Genomic DNA, 20263 nt, shown 5'->3' on the forward strand with positions numbered 1-20263 from the left:
GAAAAGGCCAAAGTCTCCTCCTAAATAAAGAGTATTAGATTTATTCACCGAAAGGCTGCTGTAGGTTGGGACATTTATCATAATGTCAAAACTCTACAGGCAAGTGGGATTCAGATAAACCTCCAGACTCTTGACAGTCAATACTTTGAAGACATACTGTACTTCCTAAGTATTTTAATATGCCTGCCAAGATGTCACATTTGGGGCACTGTCAAAGGGGGGGGGGGCCTTAAGACGACAGAGGAAGAAATACCCAGAGTAAGTGGGTGAAAAGTATTACAGGAAAGATTATGAATATGTGCATGAGGAGATGAAAACTACAGCTGCTCCTGCATTGTTTGGGGGGGAAAGACATCTTGACAGTTATGAAGGAGGTTATTCTATTTACTGCAGTAATGAACAACAGTGCGAAAGTTCTGCTCTGAGCATTTTGCACACATTAGGTATAGCCACATCAGTTAATATGCAAGAGCCGCACCTGTTTTTATGGCCAACCTGCTCAGAAGAATAAAGTTCAGCTATGTCTAATGGGGCCTACTACTCCAAAGTAAGTGCATGTAGGACTGCTGCCTAGAACGGCAGCAATTTTCAGACAAACATATATCCTTGCATCACTGCATGCCAGCCACCCCACAACCTCATGTCCTCCAGATTTTTTGGACCAGAACTCACCTGTGACTATTGGCCATCCTGGCTAAGGGTGATAGGAGTCATAGTCCAAAATGTCTGGAAGATCTCAGGAAGGAGAATGCAGCTGTACATTATCACTCTATATGCTATATACTGTTTAAAGACAGATCTTCCAAAACAGTGGTTTTTGCAAGTTCTTGTTGAGTAAAAGTGTTTGTTTTTAATTAATCCCAGTTTGAATTTATATCCAAATCAGTCAAATGCTTAAAGGAGACCAAGAGAAAAATCCACCGAACTATCGGACCATTTTAAGTTCTAAGGGAGTAATTTAGAAGCAGGTGGTTGGCAAAGCAATTCTAATGAGTAACTTCTATAGAAAAACTTCCAATGATTCAGAAGGGAAAATCTCACTTCCCCCAATTTAACTATACCTTTACCTTTACCTACTTTAAATGAGGAGCATTTCTGTCTTCAGGGGATCCACCAACATTAGGGTGGGATCAGAATGGTACCATAAATGCATATTACCTGCGTTAGAAACCTGCGTTAGAACCGCAAAGCAACTCTGCCATCAAATTGCAGCCTCTGCCCTCACTCCCCATCTGCAAAAATTAATACTGACCTACTTCGCAAGGTTGTTGTAAGGATTAATGAGATGTGTGCGAAGTACTCTGGGCACTTAGAAAGGTATCATATATACCATTAATCTTTTAAAAACCATTCCTGTTGTTTGTAAGCCTGGTAAGGGTGTTGTAAACTCACAACTGCATAATATTAAAAAGTCAACCACCCCCCATTGCAGACAGTGTCTTGCTGGGTAAAATAGTTCCATCCTTCCCTTTTGATACAAGGCATTTGCCATTAACTTTCAGCTCCCTCTTGTTTGAATGCTGTGAAAGTACGGAAAGCAAGATCGATCTGCGTTTTATTATGCTCTTCATAATTTTAAGTACCTAAGTCAAATCTATTAACTCTTCTTTCAAGGTTAAGTAATTCGAGACATCAGATTTGCATACAAGTTCCATTTTCCTTCTCTTCAGAGCTTGGTAAAAGAGCTGCTTGTTTCCCCCCAACTTTATATAAAGGATAAAGGGACCCCTGACCATTAGGTCCCGTCGTGACCGACTCTGAGGTTGTGGCGCTCATCTCGCTGTATTGGCCGAGGGAGCCGGCGTACAGCTCCCGGGTCATGTGGCCAGCATGACTAAACCGCTTCTGGTGAACCAGAGCAGCGCATGGAGACGCCGTTTACCTTCCCGCCGGAGCGGTACCTATTTATCTACTTGCACTTTGACGTGCTTTCGAACTGCTAGGTGGGCAGGAGCAGGGACCGAGCAATGGGAGCTCACCCCGTCGCGGGGATTCGAACCGCCGACCTTCTGATCGGCAAGTCCTAGGCTCTGCGGTTTAACCCACAGCAGGTATAAAACCAGGAAATTCAGTATTTGACTCCTTTCTGTTTAACATCTACTATTTAGGGACAATTTTGAAGGATTTCTATTGCACACACTTGAATGTCTCCTACACAGTGTAACTTTCTCTTAATTTCTATCACTTTGGTATGTCAAGTATTAGTTTGCTCAGATTATCATAGCTTTATGCATGCAGCTGTGGTATGGGAAATGGGCCAGTTATGAAGTTTTCCAAGCATGGGGAATCCGAGAACAATATAATTCATTAAAATACAAACCCCAAATTAATAAAAAAAATTGAAAATGCAAGTAAAGCAATTAAATTCCAAGGATAAGAGGTAACGAAGAAGTGTGAGGTGAATGATTGCAGTATTGTAAATCAATGAACCAGTTCACTGACAAATTCATGAACTCTGAAAATTAGGTTTTTGTACTTTTATTGCCAAGTTACAAAATACTTTATCAGTCACTCCTTCAGACTTTTAAAAATGCGTAAGTGAACAACCCACATTAATCTGACATTTATTTTAAAAAATAAAATCAGCTAATAGTTACATTGGAAGAATGGTTTTATAGTACATTCTTCACAATGAAAAGCATTTTTTTTAAAAAAAACAAATTTATTAGCACCCTTATTATTGGATTCAGAGGGTATTTATTTTTATACAATGGACTTCATTATCCTTCATGAAATGAAAGGAACTTGAAACGGTAATGAAATAGTATTAGCAGGAGTATTGACAAAAGAATCTAAGTGACTCTTGATTTAGAATACGACTGCAATTTTTATACTGCATTTGAGGATTCCTGTATAATTGCAGCTTTTACATACAGATCAGACAATTTACTTCTGTTTCAAAGAGATGCAGAAGTATTCCTTCTGGAGAACTTGTGGGCTGCATTTTCATGTTCTCATCTGACAATTCTGCTAAGCAATTTTGTGATTCATTATGAAATCTTACATATGTACCTGGGAGTCTCACAAAAGTCCAAGGAACTTGTTTCTGAGAAAGTGATCACTAAGTCCCAGGGAAATGTGTCATAAGCCCCCACCCAATTAGTCTGCAGGTAAAGGGGGAAAGACCCAACAGCAGAGGCAGCCAAAATGGTATCCTTTAGATGTGCCTGGACTTCAACTCCCATCAACTCCAATGATACAGTCAACGGTCAGAGATGATGGGAGATATTGTTCACCTATAAAGGGCACATAATCTCTGCCAGCAGAGATTACCAGGATTCTAGACAGCAATACATGAGGTTGCTGCCAAGAATGGCAACTTCATGTCAAATTCTCCTCCTGTTCCCCTAATGTATAATTATGGAGATAGGCCACCATCACATTCTCAGTTTTCCTACTACCACCCCACATTACTAACTGCCTACAGGGGCAGAGGGGAAAAGGAACATAAAATGAGGTGATCTCATCATACATTTCTATAAAGGCACACTGTGGGAGAGGGTAAATCCATTTTTAGGAGAGAGTGCAAGGAGGAGCCTGGCTCCTGATATGATAAAACTGTAGTCAACAAGGATCCCAACACAGAATGTGCACTGGCCCATGGCTACTTAGGGAGCAGAGGCGAGCAGAAAGATGTGAGTAAAATAAATGAGAAAGCAAGGAAAATAAAAACTAGGAATGTTCCATGAGTGGATGAGACCTTAAGGAGAAGGAAAAGGAAATGATGGAAGATTATGGAAACAGAATTTTTCTACAGAGATGGCTCCACTTGCTGTTTGCAACATGGTGGTTTGAAGAATATACCCAAGGAGTCGTCTCACCAGAAGGAATGGGGTGAGCAGCAATTTCTGGACTACAGCTCTAGAACAGGAGTGATGAACCTTCCCCTCACCCCCTTAGGATGGACTGATGACCCACAGGAAAAGTCTATCATGGTCTGCTGCTGTCGGTAGACAGAGCCAAACCCAACCAAGAGCTGGAAGTGGGAGGGGCTTACAGGATTGCTTAACACTCTCTCTGTTCCCCAGCCTTCACACACATGCACACACCACAGGAAGCATTTTCCAGAACGGCCATCTAGAGAGCCTCTGCAGACCCAGATGCTGCTGTGGGCCACGTAAAAGCAGACTGAGGGTCTCAAGTTCTCCATCCCAGTTCTAGAGCGTTCAGAAACCCCTTCCATGCAGGTGAAAATCCGTATGTGGGGCTGCCCAGAGACTGCACATAGGAAGTAGGAATCAAAAAGGATGAGGGCCAGAACACTGTTAGCTCTGCAGTTCAAGAGCTTGGAGTCTGGGGCTAGCTTGAGCAAAAAAAAAGATGATATACTGTATTAGTATTAAGCCCCACATGCACAACACCAACATGCAATGTTAAATTACAGCTGATGTTCCTGGCTAATTACAGAAGACAAAAGTAGGCATGCTATTTCCACCCCCTGCCAAATAATAAAACATTCTGCTGCCATCTCTTCAGCCTCTCCTTGTCAGGAACTTTTCAGTAAACTTTTAATAGTTCCTTAGATTCTTTGAAACATGGATTATTTCTTCTTGTATCTATCTAGAACAGGGCTCTGACCTGTTATAGATTTTTAGGCCCTATCAACAGAAATGCTATAAATAACAATAATGCGGAGAATGATCAATGAGCATTATAGAGATAGAGTAACCTTTGTAACTATTCTCTGCTGTCAAGTTCACAAACTTTCAGCTCTGGTTTATGACAAATAAATGGCCCAGAAACAATCTTTGCATTTTTATGGCCTACAATTTACTTTTTTTTTAATGCCAAAAAGGGAGTTTAAAGTACCGACATTAAAGCTTTACATTATAGCTGAAATCAATCACATTATAGCTATGACACTTCCTGAATAATGCATTAAGAGTTTCAATCACATCTATGAAAAATGTAGGCATTTAAATAAAATGTATTATGCCGAAGGCCTCATTGATACAGGACTCTCTAGTGGTCTCTTCTTGGTGGTTTACAATATCATGTCCTCTGCTATAATGACCCTTCAAACATTGCCCTGCTTTCTGCCTATGAGCATCAAGAAACCAAAATTTAACAGTGTCACAATACGGAACGAGGAAATTTTGGCTCTCTAGAATTTGTTGGACTACAACTCTCCTCAGCCTCAGCCAGTATGGATATGGGAGTTGTAGCTCAATGACAACTGGAGGGGACACAGTTTCCTCATTTCTGAAATAGAGTAAGGGTCTGTTAGGCAACTAACCAGTGTGGTTGGGTTGCATATTGGCTTCCATGTCACTTGTAATAATTGAAGCTAGAAGGTCACATGGGAGCGGCAGGCCAACACAGTCACTTGTCAGCCACGGTTGCCTGTCCCCAGGGAATAGCAATGGTGATGTGAGAGGCAGTCATGTTGTCCACTTCTACTGCCTCATCTCCCCAGTTCATACAGTGGAGAAGAACAGGAAAACATCATCCAGACTCTATAAAATGCTTTTAAAAATCCAAATGTTTTGGAATGGATAAATGTTATGCAAAATCCTTCATTCCCCAGGGTACACATGTCAGCATTTCACAGCGTTTTGTCTCCAATATTCTGACAAATGGAGAGAAATCAACTTACCCTGTGTTTTTCTTTAATCTTCTTCCTATATTCTTCTTTGTCAAATTTGTCCTCTTCCTGCAGCCTCTCTTTTGCTTTGTTGAGACTGATTCCACCACTGTCGTCGTCATCTTCTGCTTCGTCGTGAACAGATTTTTGTGCGGGTGGCCACTGCTGAATTAGCTGGATTTAAAAAGAACAATGAAAAATATCACTGCATCACCCTACATTCTAATGCTGATTCAAGAGTTGACTCAGACTTGAAGTACATGACTTGAAGTGCTGTCACTTATGTAGCCAAAACAGGAACAGCCACAACACAGCAAGAGAGGTGTCAACAGAGCTGGAGTAACCTCAAGGTCTGCAGAAGTACAAAAAAAAAAATGAAATCTAACCTGGGGGACCCTGAAAATAGCCCTGTGAGCACTGAGTGTCCTCAATGGCCACAGAATAATGACCAAATGCCCCCCCCCAAAAAACCTAGATAGTTGGGGCAGTGGAATAGAGTATGTCTGCCCGATGATAACAATGGACAGGAGCACACCATACTGCAAGTTTGTTGCGGGTCCCACTGGTAAATTCAATTCAATGTAATTGAACATTTAATTGCAAATAATTAGTTGTCACAATGTTTTATTTGAAGGCAACAACTGGGTAACTCAAAATCTTACACAGAACCAATAAGAGCTGCTTCAAGGAAAAGCAAGCACCCTAAGCTAACATTTGAAATTAAGTGAAAAGAAAGGTAGAGGGTAGCAGCAAGGCGTTTGGGATCCAAATAAAAGGATTTTGCAGCGTGGAAGGATGGCAAAGCGGCACAGCAGGATGATGAGCTTCTTGGAATTATTGGGAAATGGGGAGTTAGTGTGTTTGGAGAATCAAAAGTCTCAAGGTCTGCTGCATGGAGAGAGAGGGGGGAAGGAAGAACCAATGGATGTGCAATGGTGAATGCAAGGTCTCAGGCACATTGGAACGACAGGATTATAGACCTGGAAGAGTCATTGAAAATCAGCTAGTCCAGCCCTCTCCTCAGTGCAGGATCTGCAATGCAGCATGCACTGAGCTGGCAGGCAGAAATGCACACATGGACATAAGATTTCTCATACTGTACTTCCTAAGCACCTACAACAACTAGGTGCTGCATATAGTATGTGTTGTCTAAAGTATGTGTTGAGTTATACAAGTATTATACAAACTGATATTGTCAAACGAAGAGGCTTCGGAAAAGACCACCCTTGTGTCTTTAAAGTCTTGTTTTCATATTTCTCTCCCTCTGAGATCAGCTGAGAATATATCACCAAAGCCCATATTGCTACTTCACATTCTGAACGCAGCGCCGCATCCAACACGATCATTCCTCACACAAATTCATAAAAACCACTCTTAATACATCGACCTAATTATAGAAACTGACAGTTCAGCATCCATGGCTGCCACAGAAACACATTATAGGGCTTCCTAAAAAGAAGGAAAAAACCATGGCAACTTTTTATCAAGCTACTATACTCACTTATCCATCGTCTGCAGTTTCAAATTAGCCTTTGAAACAGCAATGCGCTGTATTTATTTTAAGAAGCAAAGCATTACGACTTCGGCTTAATCAGAGCGTTTGTCATAGCCTTCTGTGCAGCCAAACTAAATGCTTCGTTTTCAGGCAAGAAATCATGGGCCATTGTAATCTGCTTGTGGTGCATTTCCATAGAAATTTAGTACCACAAACATGGCCACAGTGATAATCATCGGTCAGTGTAGTCTCAAAGACTGCATTTGGCCTACTGTGCCCTTGAGACTATAGAAGGGGGTCAAAAGCTGTTGCATGCAGGAAGGGAGAGGTGGGCCTCTGTTCCAAACCATACTGTGAATAACCAGTATTTCACTGGTAAAGAGCATGTGCAAATTCAGCAACACCTACCTGCAACCTAGCAACACTTCCTCTTTTCTTCCACCCTGCATGTTACTGTACAGTCACATTAGATTGCAGAAGGAATTGAAACTGACAATTGTCACCATCTGCTATGGAAAAGGCCACCAGTATTTCTTCCTCTTAGTTTTATTGTGGTTTTGCAGACCCCCGAAAAGCACATTCCTGGTAATTAGCATTTTGCAAATCACACATCTAAGTGCCTGATAATGAAGACTAGGAGATAATTTTTATATTTTCAGTGAAAACACAGTGGTGCTCAGGCTGAACTCTGGGGTTCCTCTTGGGAACTTCTTTGGGGGTGTTCAACAAGATCACTAATGACAAATATATCTGAAAAAGAGCCTGACAACCATTATCCATCTTCCCTACAGTGTGCAGGGAGTACTGGTGGAATTCTAATCGGCCAGGACAGTATCAACTGAATATGACAAAAATCCTTTGCAAGGTCTTGGTATTCCAAAACCACTTCATAATTTATTGGCACACCCCAATGTGGGAAGTGTGTGCCAAAATTTGAAAGCTTGTGTCCTAGGCCCAACACCAACACACACACACACACACACACACACACACACACTTCTTAGTATAAGCCAGCCAGTTTTCTTAGATCTTACCTCTCCATCTTCAGTAAACACAATTTTTGTGTTTACTTTAAATTTTCTCTTCAATACTTTTTTAGCTTCTTTTGTTTTAGTTATTTTCTTTTTTGGCTTTGAATTCGATGTACTCTATAAAAGAAGAGCAGAAGAAAGACAGCATGGTTAACTTTTAGCAAAGAGGCATTCCAGGAAAAGGATGAAAATAAGCCACTGCCACCAAGCAAAAGGCACATCTGTGCTACAAAGAGCACACGTGTTGTTGTTGTTGTATTAATTAATTTATTAAATTTTTATGCCACCCTTCATCCAAAGATCACAGTGGTTCACAACATAAAAATACAAGTTGAGAACACAAAATACATAATAAGACAAAAACAAACACAAACCAATAACCCCCCTCCCACAAATACATTTAAAAACTGCAGCAAAAATAAGTCTAAATCACCTCACATTTATTCCCACCAGCTGATGCCCAACCCATAAAACAAGAAGCTGCATTGCTTTCAGAAGATGCTCAGGCTCAGCCTTTAGTGAACCTTGTAGGGGAAAAGGAATTCTGAATATATCTTCAGATGCTGCACTTAACATAAAAGAATTAATACGTAAACCAAGAATCGATTGCAACGTCTTATATTTTTGGGTTTGGGATTTCACAACTGGACACAGCTTCCAAAGGTGTTGAAGACTGCCTGATGTGCGCACATCTGAATCACCTTCAGAGTAAAGTTTTATAACTTTGTCAAGCAGCCCTCTGTTGCCAAAAGAACCCCTCTAAGATGGGACGCAGGTGGCGCTGTGGGTTAAACCACAGAGCCTAGGACTTGCCGATCAGAAGGTCAGCGGTTCGAATCCCCGCAACGGTGTGAGCTCCCGTTGCTCCCTGCTCCTGCCAACCTAGCAGTTCGAAAGCATGTCAAAGTGCAAGTAGATAAATAGGTACCACTCTGGCAGAAGGTAAACGCTGTTTCCGTGCACTGCTCTGGTTCGCCAGAAGTGGCTTAGTCATGCTGGCCACATGACCCGGAAGCTGTACGCCGGATCCCTTGGCCAATAAAACGAGATGAGCGCTGCAACCCCAGAGCCGTCCGCGACTGGACCTAATGGTCAGGGGTCCCTTTACCTTTAAGACACTACAGAGGCAGTGAAAAACTGCCTCCACATTCAAGTAGCAGCTCCACTACTGAAATGTGAAGAAAAGTTTGTGATATGGGACACCTGCATGGCCTGGAAAGTGTCTACTCTTTTTAAGTTTCTTACAAACATAATACATAATATTCAAAGTAAAACTGAGAAGAAGAAAGACGAAGAAGAATTTAGCACTACAAGGTACCATACAAACTTTAGCTCAGGTATCTTGCATGCCAAGCCCTTTTTTGCTGGAATCATTTGAAATAGATGCATAGCATGCCCCCAGGCCAAGAGCAATGAAATTAAACAAGGAGAGAAAATTGTTCCTTATTTCCTGTTCTATTGCTTCCATCTTAGTAAGCAAGAAATGGATATCGTTAAGTGTGCTCTCCACAATGATTTCCATCCAGAATAAGGGGCAAAGAGAAATGAAGGCATGAATATACATTTCCTTGTGGGCTTTAATGAAAATTACATAGTCAATCATATCTTGCCCTCTGGAATCCAATTTTTAACCTGCCACTTTCAATAACTACCTCTAACATTAGGAAAACAGGCAGCCGGAGGCAATTCGGCAGGGAGGGCTTAAAACTGATTCAGATTTCATCCAGGTCTCCAGCAATGGCAATATTGATTCCGTTTTGAACATTTTAGAAGAGACTCTGCCGCCTTCCAGAAACAGGTGAGCAGGGAACCAGGGGCTTATTTCAACTGTTCCAGGAACATTTCAGCATCTACTGCACTTTACATCCTAGTAGAGTCCTGCTGTGTTGGATGAGTTTCAGTTGGTAAGGCCTGAGGATGTGGACAAGGTGCTTGGATTGGTCCGGACAACCACTTGCACTCTTGCCCCTCGTGGCTGAAAAAAACTTGCAGGGAGGTGACAGCTGGCTGGGCCAGGGAGGTGATCAACACCTCCTTACAAGAGGCGGTGGCTCCTGCCTGTTTGAAGGAGGCAGCGGTAAAACCCTCCATGGACTCAAAAAACTTAAGTAACTACTGGCCAGTTGCTCATCTCCCCTTCTTGGGCAAGGCTCTTGGGTGGGTGGTTATGGACCAGACCTGGGTGCTTTTGGAGGAAACTGATTCTCTAGATCCATTTCAATTGGGGTTTAGGCTCGGTTTTGGCACAGAAACTGCTTTGGTCACCTTCCCTGTTAATTCTCTGCAACCACTCAGCAGCTTTTGATACCATCAACCATGGTATCCTTCTGGAGAAGATCAAACCTCTCCATTTTTAAGGAAATCAGCCCTGAGTGCTCACTTTGGCCACCTCATGAGAAGAGAAGACTCCCTGGAAAAGACCCTGATGTTGGGAAAGATGGAGGGCACAAGGAGAAGGGGACGACAGAGGACGAGATGGTTGGACAGTGTTCTCGAAGCTACCAGCATGACTTTGACTAAATTGTGGGAGGTAGTGGAAGACAGAAGTGCCTGGCGTGCTCTGCTCCATGGGGTCACAAAGAGTCGGACACGACTAAACGACTAAACAACAACAACAACAACAAGGGTGCTGTAATGGTTCTAGGGGTTGCTCGTGCGTAAATCGACGCCACACCTGGCTAGGTTAACTGGGTGAACCCTTTCTGTCTGGACAGCCTCTCACCCGTGGCTGTCTCAATCGCTGGCAGAATCCGTCAGTGGGCGTTTCTTGAACTTCTTCCAGCAAAGAAGCTCTTTGACGCCTAGTCGCCACCTACTCTCCCTGCGCGGAAGCCTTCTGTGCAGGGAGGGTGTGGGCAGCGGAGGACCCGTGCTCTCCCCGCTGGTCTCTGGCGAGGAGTCATGGAGCCACCTCGCCGATTCCCCCATCTGCCCCCCTTCTCCACTGGTGCTACGCTGAATTCCTTCCCCAGAAGATGGGCTGCTTCTCTCCCTCCCGGGACGCTCTCCCGAACCCCTCTGGAGCCCTCCCTCTCCCTCGGGCTCCGATGGCAGTTCCCTGACAGGTGCCATGGCACACTAGTTGAAAACCACTGCCTTATGCTATTTAACATCTACATGAAACTGCCGAGTGGTGTCATTTGGAGTTTTGGAGTGCAATGTCAGCAATATGCTGACAACACACAGCTCTACTTTTCCTTTGCATCTGCAGGTGAGGCGGTGGATGTGCTGGACCGATGTCTTACCTTGGTAATGGTTCCTTCATCCGCTCCACACCTACACAAAACAGCCTCTGTGAGGGGTAATACTGCAGAAAAATCTGTTTTAGGGTCTGTGTTTCCAGTACGTGTGATGTAAAAGAGGCTGGGAGAAAAAATATGAAGTAGCTGTTTTGATGTTTCATCTTCTTTTTCTTTCTTTTTTTAAAGAGTTGTGCCTCCAGTTAAAAGAAGAAAAGCGTTTACCAAGGGCAGGTATGAGCTTTGATGCTGAACTAAGAACATTATTTTGCTGACATTAACAAAATGTTTCTTTCTGCCCCACAACACTCAGAAACCTTTGCTTTCGAAGTTGTGGAAAGTACTTTTGATGGAGGAAAGGGCAACATTCTATGATGAGATGAAAAGCTGCAAGCTATACGTAGTGCCAATTAATGCTGACAAGTTCATTTCCACTCGCAAAATGAGCAGAACTGTGATATATACATACATACACACACACACACACACACACACACAGCATGCAGAAGAATTTGCCTGAAGATGTGAAGGTTCACAGTGGGAGAAGACAACAGGGGTAACTCCAGCGAGTGCCGCTCCCCTAGGCCCTCATAGATATCCCACACACCCTTGGCCCCCAATCTCCCCCACTGTGGTTCAGAAGGTACATAATCTTACATAGTAGGTAAGATGGTAGGTGTCAAGAGAAGGTTTCATGGTTTCAAAAAGCACGATGCAACCAGGAAGGCTAGATGAAAGTGAGTACGGATGGTGGCATGCGGATGAAACACATGGGAGGACATTGCTAAGAACAGTTTAATTGAATAGTTTGAATTGCTGTACAACTGCTATTAGTTTGACAAAGGCAGCCTGCTAGGTTTTTCGTTTATTACACCGTGGAGCTGACAAATGCAAATTGTGAATTATGAAAAACAACAGGCAGGGGAAATAATTATCTATACAGTCCCAAATGCAAATGTATGCCTTTTTGAATTAAGTTACATTGAAGTAAGCAGAGCTGCTAACATTTCGGCTTGCGTATGTGCCAGACTGGGTATTAAAGCACACCTGAATGGTGTCACATCATTAATTCAGAAAAATCGCACTACTTCACACTTCCTCATTATCCTTCTTCCAGATACTGTACAATGGCATACCTGGAAATGGAGATTCTGAGATTCTGAGAGAATTTGATTTCTCAAATAAATGCATGAGCAAAACAGGGGTGTTGTTGCAGAAGACAAAGCTTCTCCAGCCCAAACAAGCAAAGAGTTGCTAATTTTAAAGAGCTCCAGTGCCAGATGGCAGCTGCAATCGCCAACCTGGTGCTCCCCAGGTGTTCTGGACTACAACTCCCATCAGCCCCTTTCAGCATGCTGCCCATGATTTTCAGTTTTGAGCTTTGTCATGGAAGGAAGATGGGACAGGAACATGAGCAAAGCAATGCCCATGCATTGAGAGGGTTTCTGGTGGGCCCATATATTTCGTATCCCAGTCAACATGCCTTCACTTCTTCCTCTACCAAACCAGCCTATGCCACAGACTCCAGGTTCTCTAAAAATCTGAACCTTGGAAGCAAGATAGAGTACGCTAAATAAAGAGACGAAGTAACGAGATGCAAATGTGCATAATTTATGACAGCACAATTTGAGTTTCCTTGGCACGGAGTACACACAGCCTTGGGTACAGCTGGCAGTAAAAGGTCTTTTAGTCAAGGGCTTTATTGTGAGATTTCATAGCATGTAACTATGCAATTAACTTTGTCACTGTGGCATTTAATGGACTCTTTAAGCAAAGAATATATCAGCGTATTAGCTGATTTGGTAAAATAATTGACATAAAATTGCTTTGTAAGCAGTCTAAATCTTCCACATAAGGTAAAAGGGAAATCTGCAGTTAGCCTTCGATTTGACTGCCCTGGGAATTCTGCACGAAGGATCTTAAGAGTGTATTTACTTTGGTTATCATATACACGCTGAGCATATTTATGCCGAAAACAATCTTCTGTTTCACCAAGACGCTTTGTTAGTCCTGGAAAGGCTGAGCAGCATTGTTTTGTTTCACCTGCATTTAGAGATGCCTGTTTCTTAAAACTGAGGGTGGGTGATTCTTAAAAGAACAGCTTTCTGAAAGCCAAAGCAAGAAGTGCATTGGCAATGTTTGGACAATTCCCCCCACCCATGAAAAAACCATGGTAGGCTCAAACTTGATTGGTTCCTTCCTGTCCTCTTAATCTGCAGGGAATCTATAGCCCTCCAGATTTGTCTGAAATCCAAGAGAGCTGCTACTGGCCTGTGTAGATGGTACTATTTCTAAGAGAGGCTCAGTGGAAACTGGGCAGGCTGAGGCTGCACACAGCCTATAAGAAAGCACTGTGCAGTTAATAATAATAATAAATTATTTGTATATATGCAGATGACGCATTGTCTCCAGGACTAATTACCATGCACGCACTGGGAAGTATATCTGCACAGAGCAGAGCTTTCCAAACTTTTCGTGTTGGTGACACACTTTGCAGACTTGCATCATTTTGCGACACATTAATTCAGTTTTACTAGCAAACCAAAGATTAAACTAACCCTTTTCCAGCGTTCACACAACGCACCTACACACTGCAGCCGACACACTTAATGTGTCGCAACACACAGTTTGGAAAGGTCTGGCATAGGGGGCTGAGTCGCTGCTGCATACTAGGAAACTGAATGGGACAGACAAGGTGATTGCAAAGTTGGCACTGTGCAAACGCATCAGCAGATACAACTAACTGGGTGCTCCTACCAGCACATTCATCTTACTCCACCCTCTCAATGTCCCAGTATGTAGTAGCAACTCAGGTAGAGGAAGGTCAGGTGGGCAGCACAGCCCCAGCACACTGTCCACTACTGACAGGGACCTGCATTGATAGACCTCAACCATCATAAGCAGTTTGTGCCTATTTGATACAGACAGTGAGCAAGACAGAATCTAAAACACACACTTTAACCCTGGCTTGTTTGAACTAACTAGACTGTAAAGCAACCAGAGTTCCCAAGTTCAGATGCATCAAGGAAGTCTGGTTAGTTTAAATATTAAAAATGGAGGTTTTTCATCTCCTCGTCTTGTGTTCACAAGGGAAGAGAAGTGGTAGTGTCCAAAACTTGTGTGTATAACACTAAGCTGTGATTGAGTGGTATGTCCAAACCAAGCAAATGGGATGAAGTTTAATAATAATATAAAAGTTCCCGTCAAACGTGAAAAAAAGTAATTTCTCTTGAATTTAATAAGCCATCGCAGTTAATTAACTGCATCCTCCTGCTGTCTACCTCTAAGAGCAGCCTTTAACACAGCCAATTCCAATTTGACCTTAAAATTACATTAATCATCTTCAAGTTTCTCAGCTAGGCTATGATATTGATTCGAACGGTAACTGGACAAGAAGCTTTCAAAAATGTTAAGTGAAAATTTCTTTTGAGGAAAGAGCATAATCTGGAAGGCAATCGTTCGTAATTAGCCATACACAATTCAAGAATATGATCCATGTCACCCAGCTGTCACATGGAGGATGGAGCAAGCTTGCTTTCTCCTGCTCTGGAGGGCAGCGCCCGTACCAATGGATTCAAGTTACAAGAAAGGAGATTCTGATTTAATACCAGGAAAAACATTCTGACAGTAAGAGCTATTTGACAGAGGAACAGACTCCATCAGAAGGTGGTGGATTCTCCTTGGAGGTTTTTAAGCAACAGTTGGATGACCATCTGTCATGGATGCTTTAGCTGAGATTCCTGCATGACCCTTGAGGTCCCTTCCAACTCTACAATTCTATACAAAGAAATCTCACTTCCCATCACTGACATGCAGCCCCTGACAAATTACCCCCTCGGCAGATAAAAGGTTGTCCATTTTTGAGTAGCCCTTGCAATAATGCAAGCTTTCCAAACTATTTGTCATAAAGAGTTGCAAAGGGCAGATCTACTGAGGTAAGATTTTGGAATCTTACATCCCATGACAGTTTGCTTTACACTTTTGCTCTGTAAGCATTGGATTTGCTTGCTTGAATCACCTGGAACTACTTGCTCTGCAAGCACATCTGAAGTATTGCCACCTTCTTTGGGCCAGCCTGTAAAAGGCCCCATACAACCCACAAAAGCTCTGCCGGATGACATAATGAGGATGCAATGGAGGCAGCAACGTATGCCTCCTTTGCTGCCTTCAGTGCTACTAGGTAGACTCAATAAGGAGCCCGTACCAGTGTTCTGTTGCATTCACTCAGATCTTTCCTCCACTTGCATTCAAGCGGTCTCCCAGCTTGCTTCCTCACCCTAAACTCCAGAGTACACCAGGGGGCCAAACAGGCTCCACAAAGTGGGAGACGGCACTCAAGGGTGATTGTGTCAATAGCCCAAGCCATTCAGGCCTTCCAGAGGTGTGTCAGGGCTTCGACAGGGGCACCATCCTATCAGCCGGAACCCCCACCCAGAGCTATTTGGCATCCCACTGGATCCAACAACCTCCAAGGGCAGACCTTCCTAATAGGTCCCCCACCTCTGTGGAGGGGAAAAGGTGCCGACAGCCTAAATCTCAACAGGAAGTGATCTGACCATGACAGTGGACTAATGTCAGTGTCCCCCACCTTCAAATTACCCTCTTTCTGCCTAGTTGCGAAAACAAGGTCCAGAGCATGGCCTGCCATGTGCGTTGGGCCAGTGACATGTTGGGACAGCCCCATGGTTGGCATGGCAGCCATGAAGTCCTGAGCCGCCCCAGAGCCAGCTGCCTCAGCACAGATGTCGAAGTCTCCCAGAACACTGCCTCCACGACCAGCTCTGCCACCTGGGCAGCGAGGTGGGTGGTAAACCAGTAGAATTCCTAGCCTGTCCCGATTGCCCAATGCCAGGAACATACTTTCTAGAATCCCTCCCCCCCTGCCGACTGGACAGAGAGCCTGAAGATAGAATCTCTATAGACCACAGCAACTCTCCCTCGAGTCTGGCCTGATGCTGCACTGAGTATCCAGGTGGGCATAGCTGGGTAAGAACACCACCACCCTGTTCACCCACCTACGTTTCAGTGATACATGCCAGATCAGCCACCTCATCCATAATCAGATCATGGATGAGGGAGATTTTATTCTGGGCAGAGCTAGCATTTAACAGCAGCAGTACACAGACCCAAGGGCTGGCTGATATGGCAACCACAATTCCCCAGGTTGGAGGAGGGGCTAGCACACGACACAGTCACTAACTGCCTATGTCGTGTGCCCCTTGCCTAATCTGCCCCACCTCCCACACCATACCTCCCCCTACCCAGAACCACTATAATGGGGTCTCCCCCTGCTATCCCCCACTCCTCTCCTCCCAGGCACATCCCACAAAGTGCCCTTACAACCCAGTTAAAAACAGTCAAAACGCTAAAAAATAAAAGGAATGTCTTTCATTCCAGAATGGTTATACTGTACAGAAATCATCATCCATTCACACAGCTAGTCAGGCTGTCGAGCATGTCAGAAGTGACAAAAATATGGAGTGGGGGCAGGGAGACTTGAAGGAAGCTAAGGAGGGAACACTTGAGCATTGCTGTCTGCAACCAAGATACGAAGAGAAGAAAATTCTGCATAGGAAGACGATAATGAGAAATGTGGATACTTTTGAGTCTGGTTTTTGAAATAAGCTGGTTTTACACATTTTTATCATTTTGGTTTTGTCAGCTGCTAAGAGAGGAACTAAAGGCATCAAATGAAAACAAATAAAAGCACAAGGAGTCATGCCAGGAGGCGGGCAGGCGAGGGGGGGGGAAGAGTTCAAAACGCATCCTCCAAAACCTTTTCACGATTTAATAGCAATCTGCCCATCATCCTGACAGGTGGGAAATGTGTTGAAGAAAAGCTACTGATCAAAAAACACCAGTCCAAAGAACAATCTTGTAGCATGAGTATTTGAATCCTGGCCTTTGGCATTACCCTATCATTTCGTCAATAACTTTCATTGCTAAAATGCTTAGCTAGTGGGAAAAAGAAAATTAGCAATAAAACTCATGCAGTAATACTAGCTCTGCTGTTGTAATGTTCTATAAAGCCTTAGGAACATCTACTCAGCTTTTCACTGTGGCCTCTTAAAGCAAGCAAACTGCTGCCCTATGTCAAGCATTTAAATCAAGCACTTAACCTTGGAAGCTCAATTTACTTTACCTACCTGAGCATTATTCAATTAGAGGGGTAATATTTATTATTTAAGAATTCTCATTTCTTGCCCAGCCGCAGATACACTACACAAAATGAATTTCCTATTATTACGGATATGAAATCTCAATGCATTTCAGCTTCACAGCAGAAGCTTGTAAAATATAAATATTTCAAAACAAAAACTGAAGGCTATTTCATATATTTTCTGTTCTCCTGAGATTACTACCAATTAAATATACAAGCTTACTACCCCAACCCAGAAGTTTCAAGATGTGGAAGTAACTTGAATTTTGAAAATTCTTCATCAAGCACATACAATTTATATGAAAGGTTCATGGGGCAAAAACTGAAGTACAAGTTCAAGGAAATAAATCAGATATAAAACTTCTAAAGGCACCTGAATATACAGAAATTGCAAATTACTTTTTCATAATCACCTCTTTTACATTATCAATTTACTTAAAGTTCCCAGGTTATTGCTACTTTCAGCTATTTTATCCCCATTTCTTAAAAGCAAAAGATATCTTCATTGTCCCCCGGGCTCATTCCACTGAGCGCAAAGAAGTTATTTTGGAACAATCTATGCCCATATGTGAATAGAAGGCCAGTCAGATATGACAACACTGTCATGATAAAGAGCCCAGTGTCTCTAAAGAAAGCACAACTATGTCCCCAATTGGTTATGGGTATTGTTACTCTCTACTGTTATCAAAAAAAGGAATACAATTAAAAAGTTTGAAGCAGTGTGGGGGGGGGGAGAAACAGCCATCTGTACAGACCTCCTAGGACTGTACTGCTTCAGAATTCAGATGTGAGTGTACATGCTTGAAAGCTCCCCAATGGATATAGGAACATAAGAAACTGCCTTATATTAAGTCAGAACATTGGTCCATCTAGCTCAGTTCTGCCTACACCTTGGATAGCCAACAGAGTTCCCTCCTTATGTTGTTGGACTACTACCACCCTCAGCTCTAGCCAGCAAGGTATGCTGGGACAGGCCATCCAAAAACATCTGGAGGGCTCCACTAGGGCTGAACAATATACTGATATATCGTCCCAAACTGGTTTGAAGTCCATATTGTGGTATCAGTTTCATAGTTTTTGACCTAGCAATATATTGCGAATCATGGTGTGTGTTAGGGCTGGGTGATATATCATCCAAAACTGGTTTCATTACATATCATGATATTGGTTTCATAATTTTTGACCTGGCAATATATTGTGAATAATGATGTGTCTCTGTGTATGCTATGCAAAAATCACAATGTGGGGGAAACCATGAAGCCAGCCAATACCTCAACATAGCTCCATCCTTATTTCAAACATTGTAATATATTATTATTATTATATATTGCAATGTTTAGCTGGTGATATATCACAATGTTGAAAAGCAGATATCGCCCAGCCCTGGGCACCACATTAGCTATCCCTGGTCTACACTGGCAGGCAGTAGCTCTCCAGTGTTTGAGAAGGGAGTCTCTATCAGCTATACCTGTAGATGCCAGGGATTCAACATGGAACCATCTACCTGAAAAAATATAACGCTACATGCAAAATATAACCGAGCTATAGCCTTTTGAGCCCCAATGATAGGAAGAATTTCACATAGGAAGCAGCACATCACGGAGAAGGTTACACTCAACCCTTTCTGCCTCACATGCAAGCCAAACGCCTTGCGAGTCAAACGTTTTGGCTCCCGAACGCCGCAAACCCGGAATTGAGTGTTCCGGTTTGCAAACGTTCTTTGGAAGCCAAACGTGCAGCCAATCGGAAGCCACGCCTTGCTTGTCAAAAGCACTTCCGGAACAGATTTTGTTCGGCTTCCAAGGTACGACTGTATTCTAAAAGAAGGGAGCTTTTCACACAGCAGAGAATCCCTACTGCAGAGATGGTGAACCTGTACCCCCTCCAGCCATTGTTGGACTACAAAGCCAACAATTCCTTGCCATTAGCTATACTGGCTGTGGTTTATGGGAGTTGGGAGTCCAACAAACTCCACCTGCAGGGTCACAGGTTTCCTATTGCTGCTCTATAGGATTGAGGGTCGGGGCTAAATTTCACTTTTTGGCGTGAATTAATCAGGCAGATGCTGGACAGAAAATCCTGTCTTATGATCCAAGTAACAAACTCAAGTGTATAGCTGTTTTCCACACAAAGAAATGTGCGCGCGCGCACACACACACACAAAAAAAAATTCAATATTCATTCAACCGCAGTTTCACACTCTTTCATTAAAAACCAGATGAATAGGCAGCAAGTTCAAAACCCTGAGAAAATTAACACGCTGATCTTTTTCTCATTTCAAGCGAGTTATCCTAGCATGTTAAAGCTGCCATAAGCAGATCCAGAGGAATGCGTTTTTACAGAAATTCCTGCTTGTTCAGCACAATGCTAAACAATTGTGATAATTTGAAAACATCTGTAAGTGTCAACGCCACTGTTTCAGCAAATGCTTCAGAAGGAATCGGTTGTGTGCAGCAGATATAAGTGCTAGATTTATTTTTTAAAATCCATCTTCAAGGCAATTTGGCAAAGATCTGAAAAACCATACCCTTGGAAATCAGGGTGAGGATTTCACAACGTATTATTGAAGCAAAAATCAAGAAAATGATAAATTGCTATGTTATCCAAACAATGAAAGCAGTATTAAAGAGTAGAGGTAAAAGCAGGGTGGCACAAACATTTTGCATTAGGACTTAAGACAGATAAGGAATGAGCTTTTCTAAAGTGAGGGACGAGGGTTTAAGACTCTACTATCAACTCAATACCAGGACAGAC

At 42.9% G+C, this 20263-nt stretch overlaps 1 protein-coding gene across 2 annotated transcripts in view; it reads right to left on the minus strand.

Moving 5' to 3' along the window:
- The window catches only part of DDX10 (DEAD-box helicase 10), a 170830-nt gene that overhangs the window by 68973 nt on the left and 81594 nt on the right, over positions 1-20263 (minus strand). For both annotated transcript variants that reach the window (XM_083609042.1, XM_083609043.1), the window contains exons 14-15: positions 8114-8227; positions 5597-5758 (exon numbers count right to left, since the gene is read on the minus strand). In XM_083609042.1, coding sequence (XP_083465168.1) covers positions 5597-5758; positions 8114-8227 — 276 coding nt within the window. The remainder of the gene's footprint in view (positions 1-5596; positions 5759-8113; positions 8228-20263) is intronic.

The sequence above is a fragment of the Podarcis filfolensis genome (genome assembly GCF_964270895.1).
Source record: "Podarcis filfolensis genome assembly, chromosome: 4".
Taxonomy (NCBI): Eukaryota; Metazoa; Chordata; class Lepidosauria; order Squamata; family Lacertidae; genus Podarcis; species Podarcis filfolensis.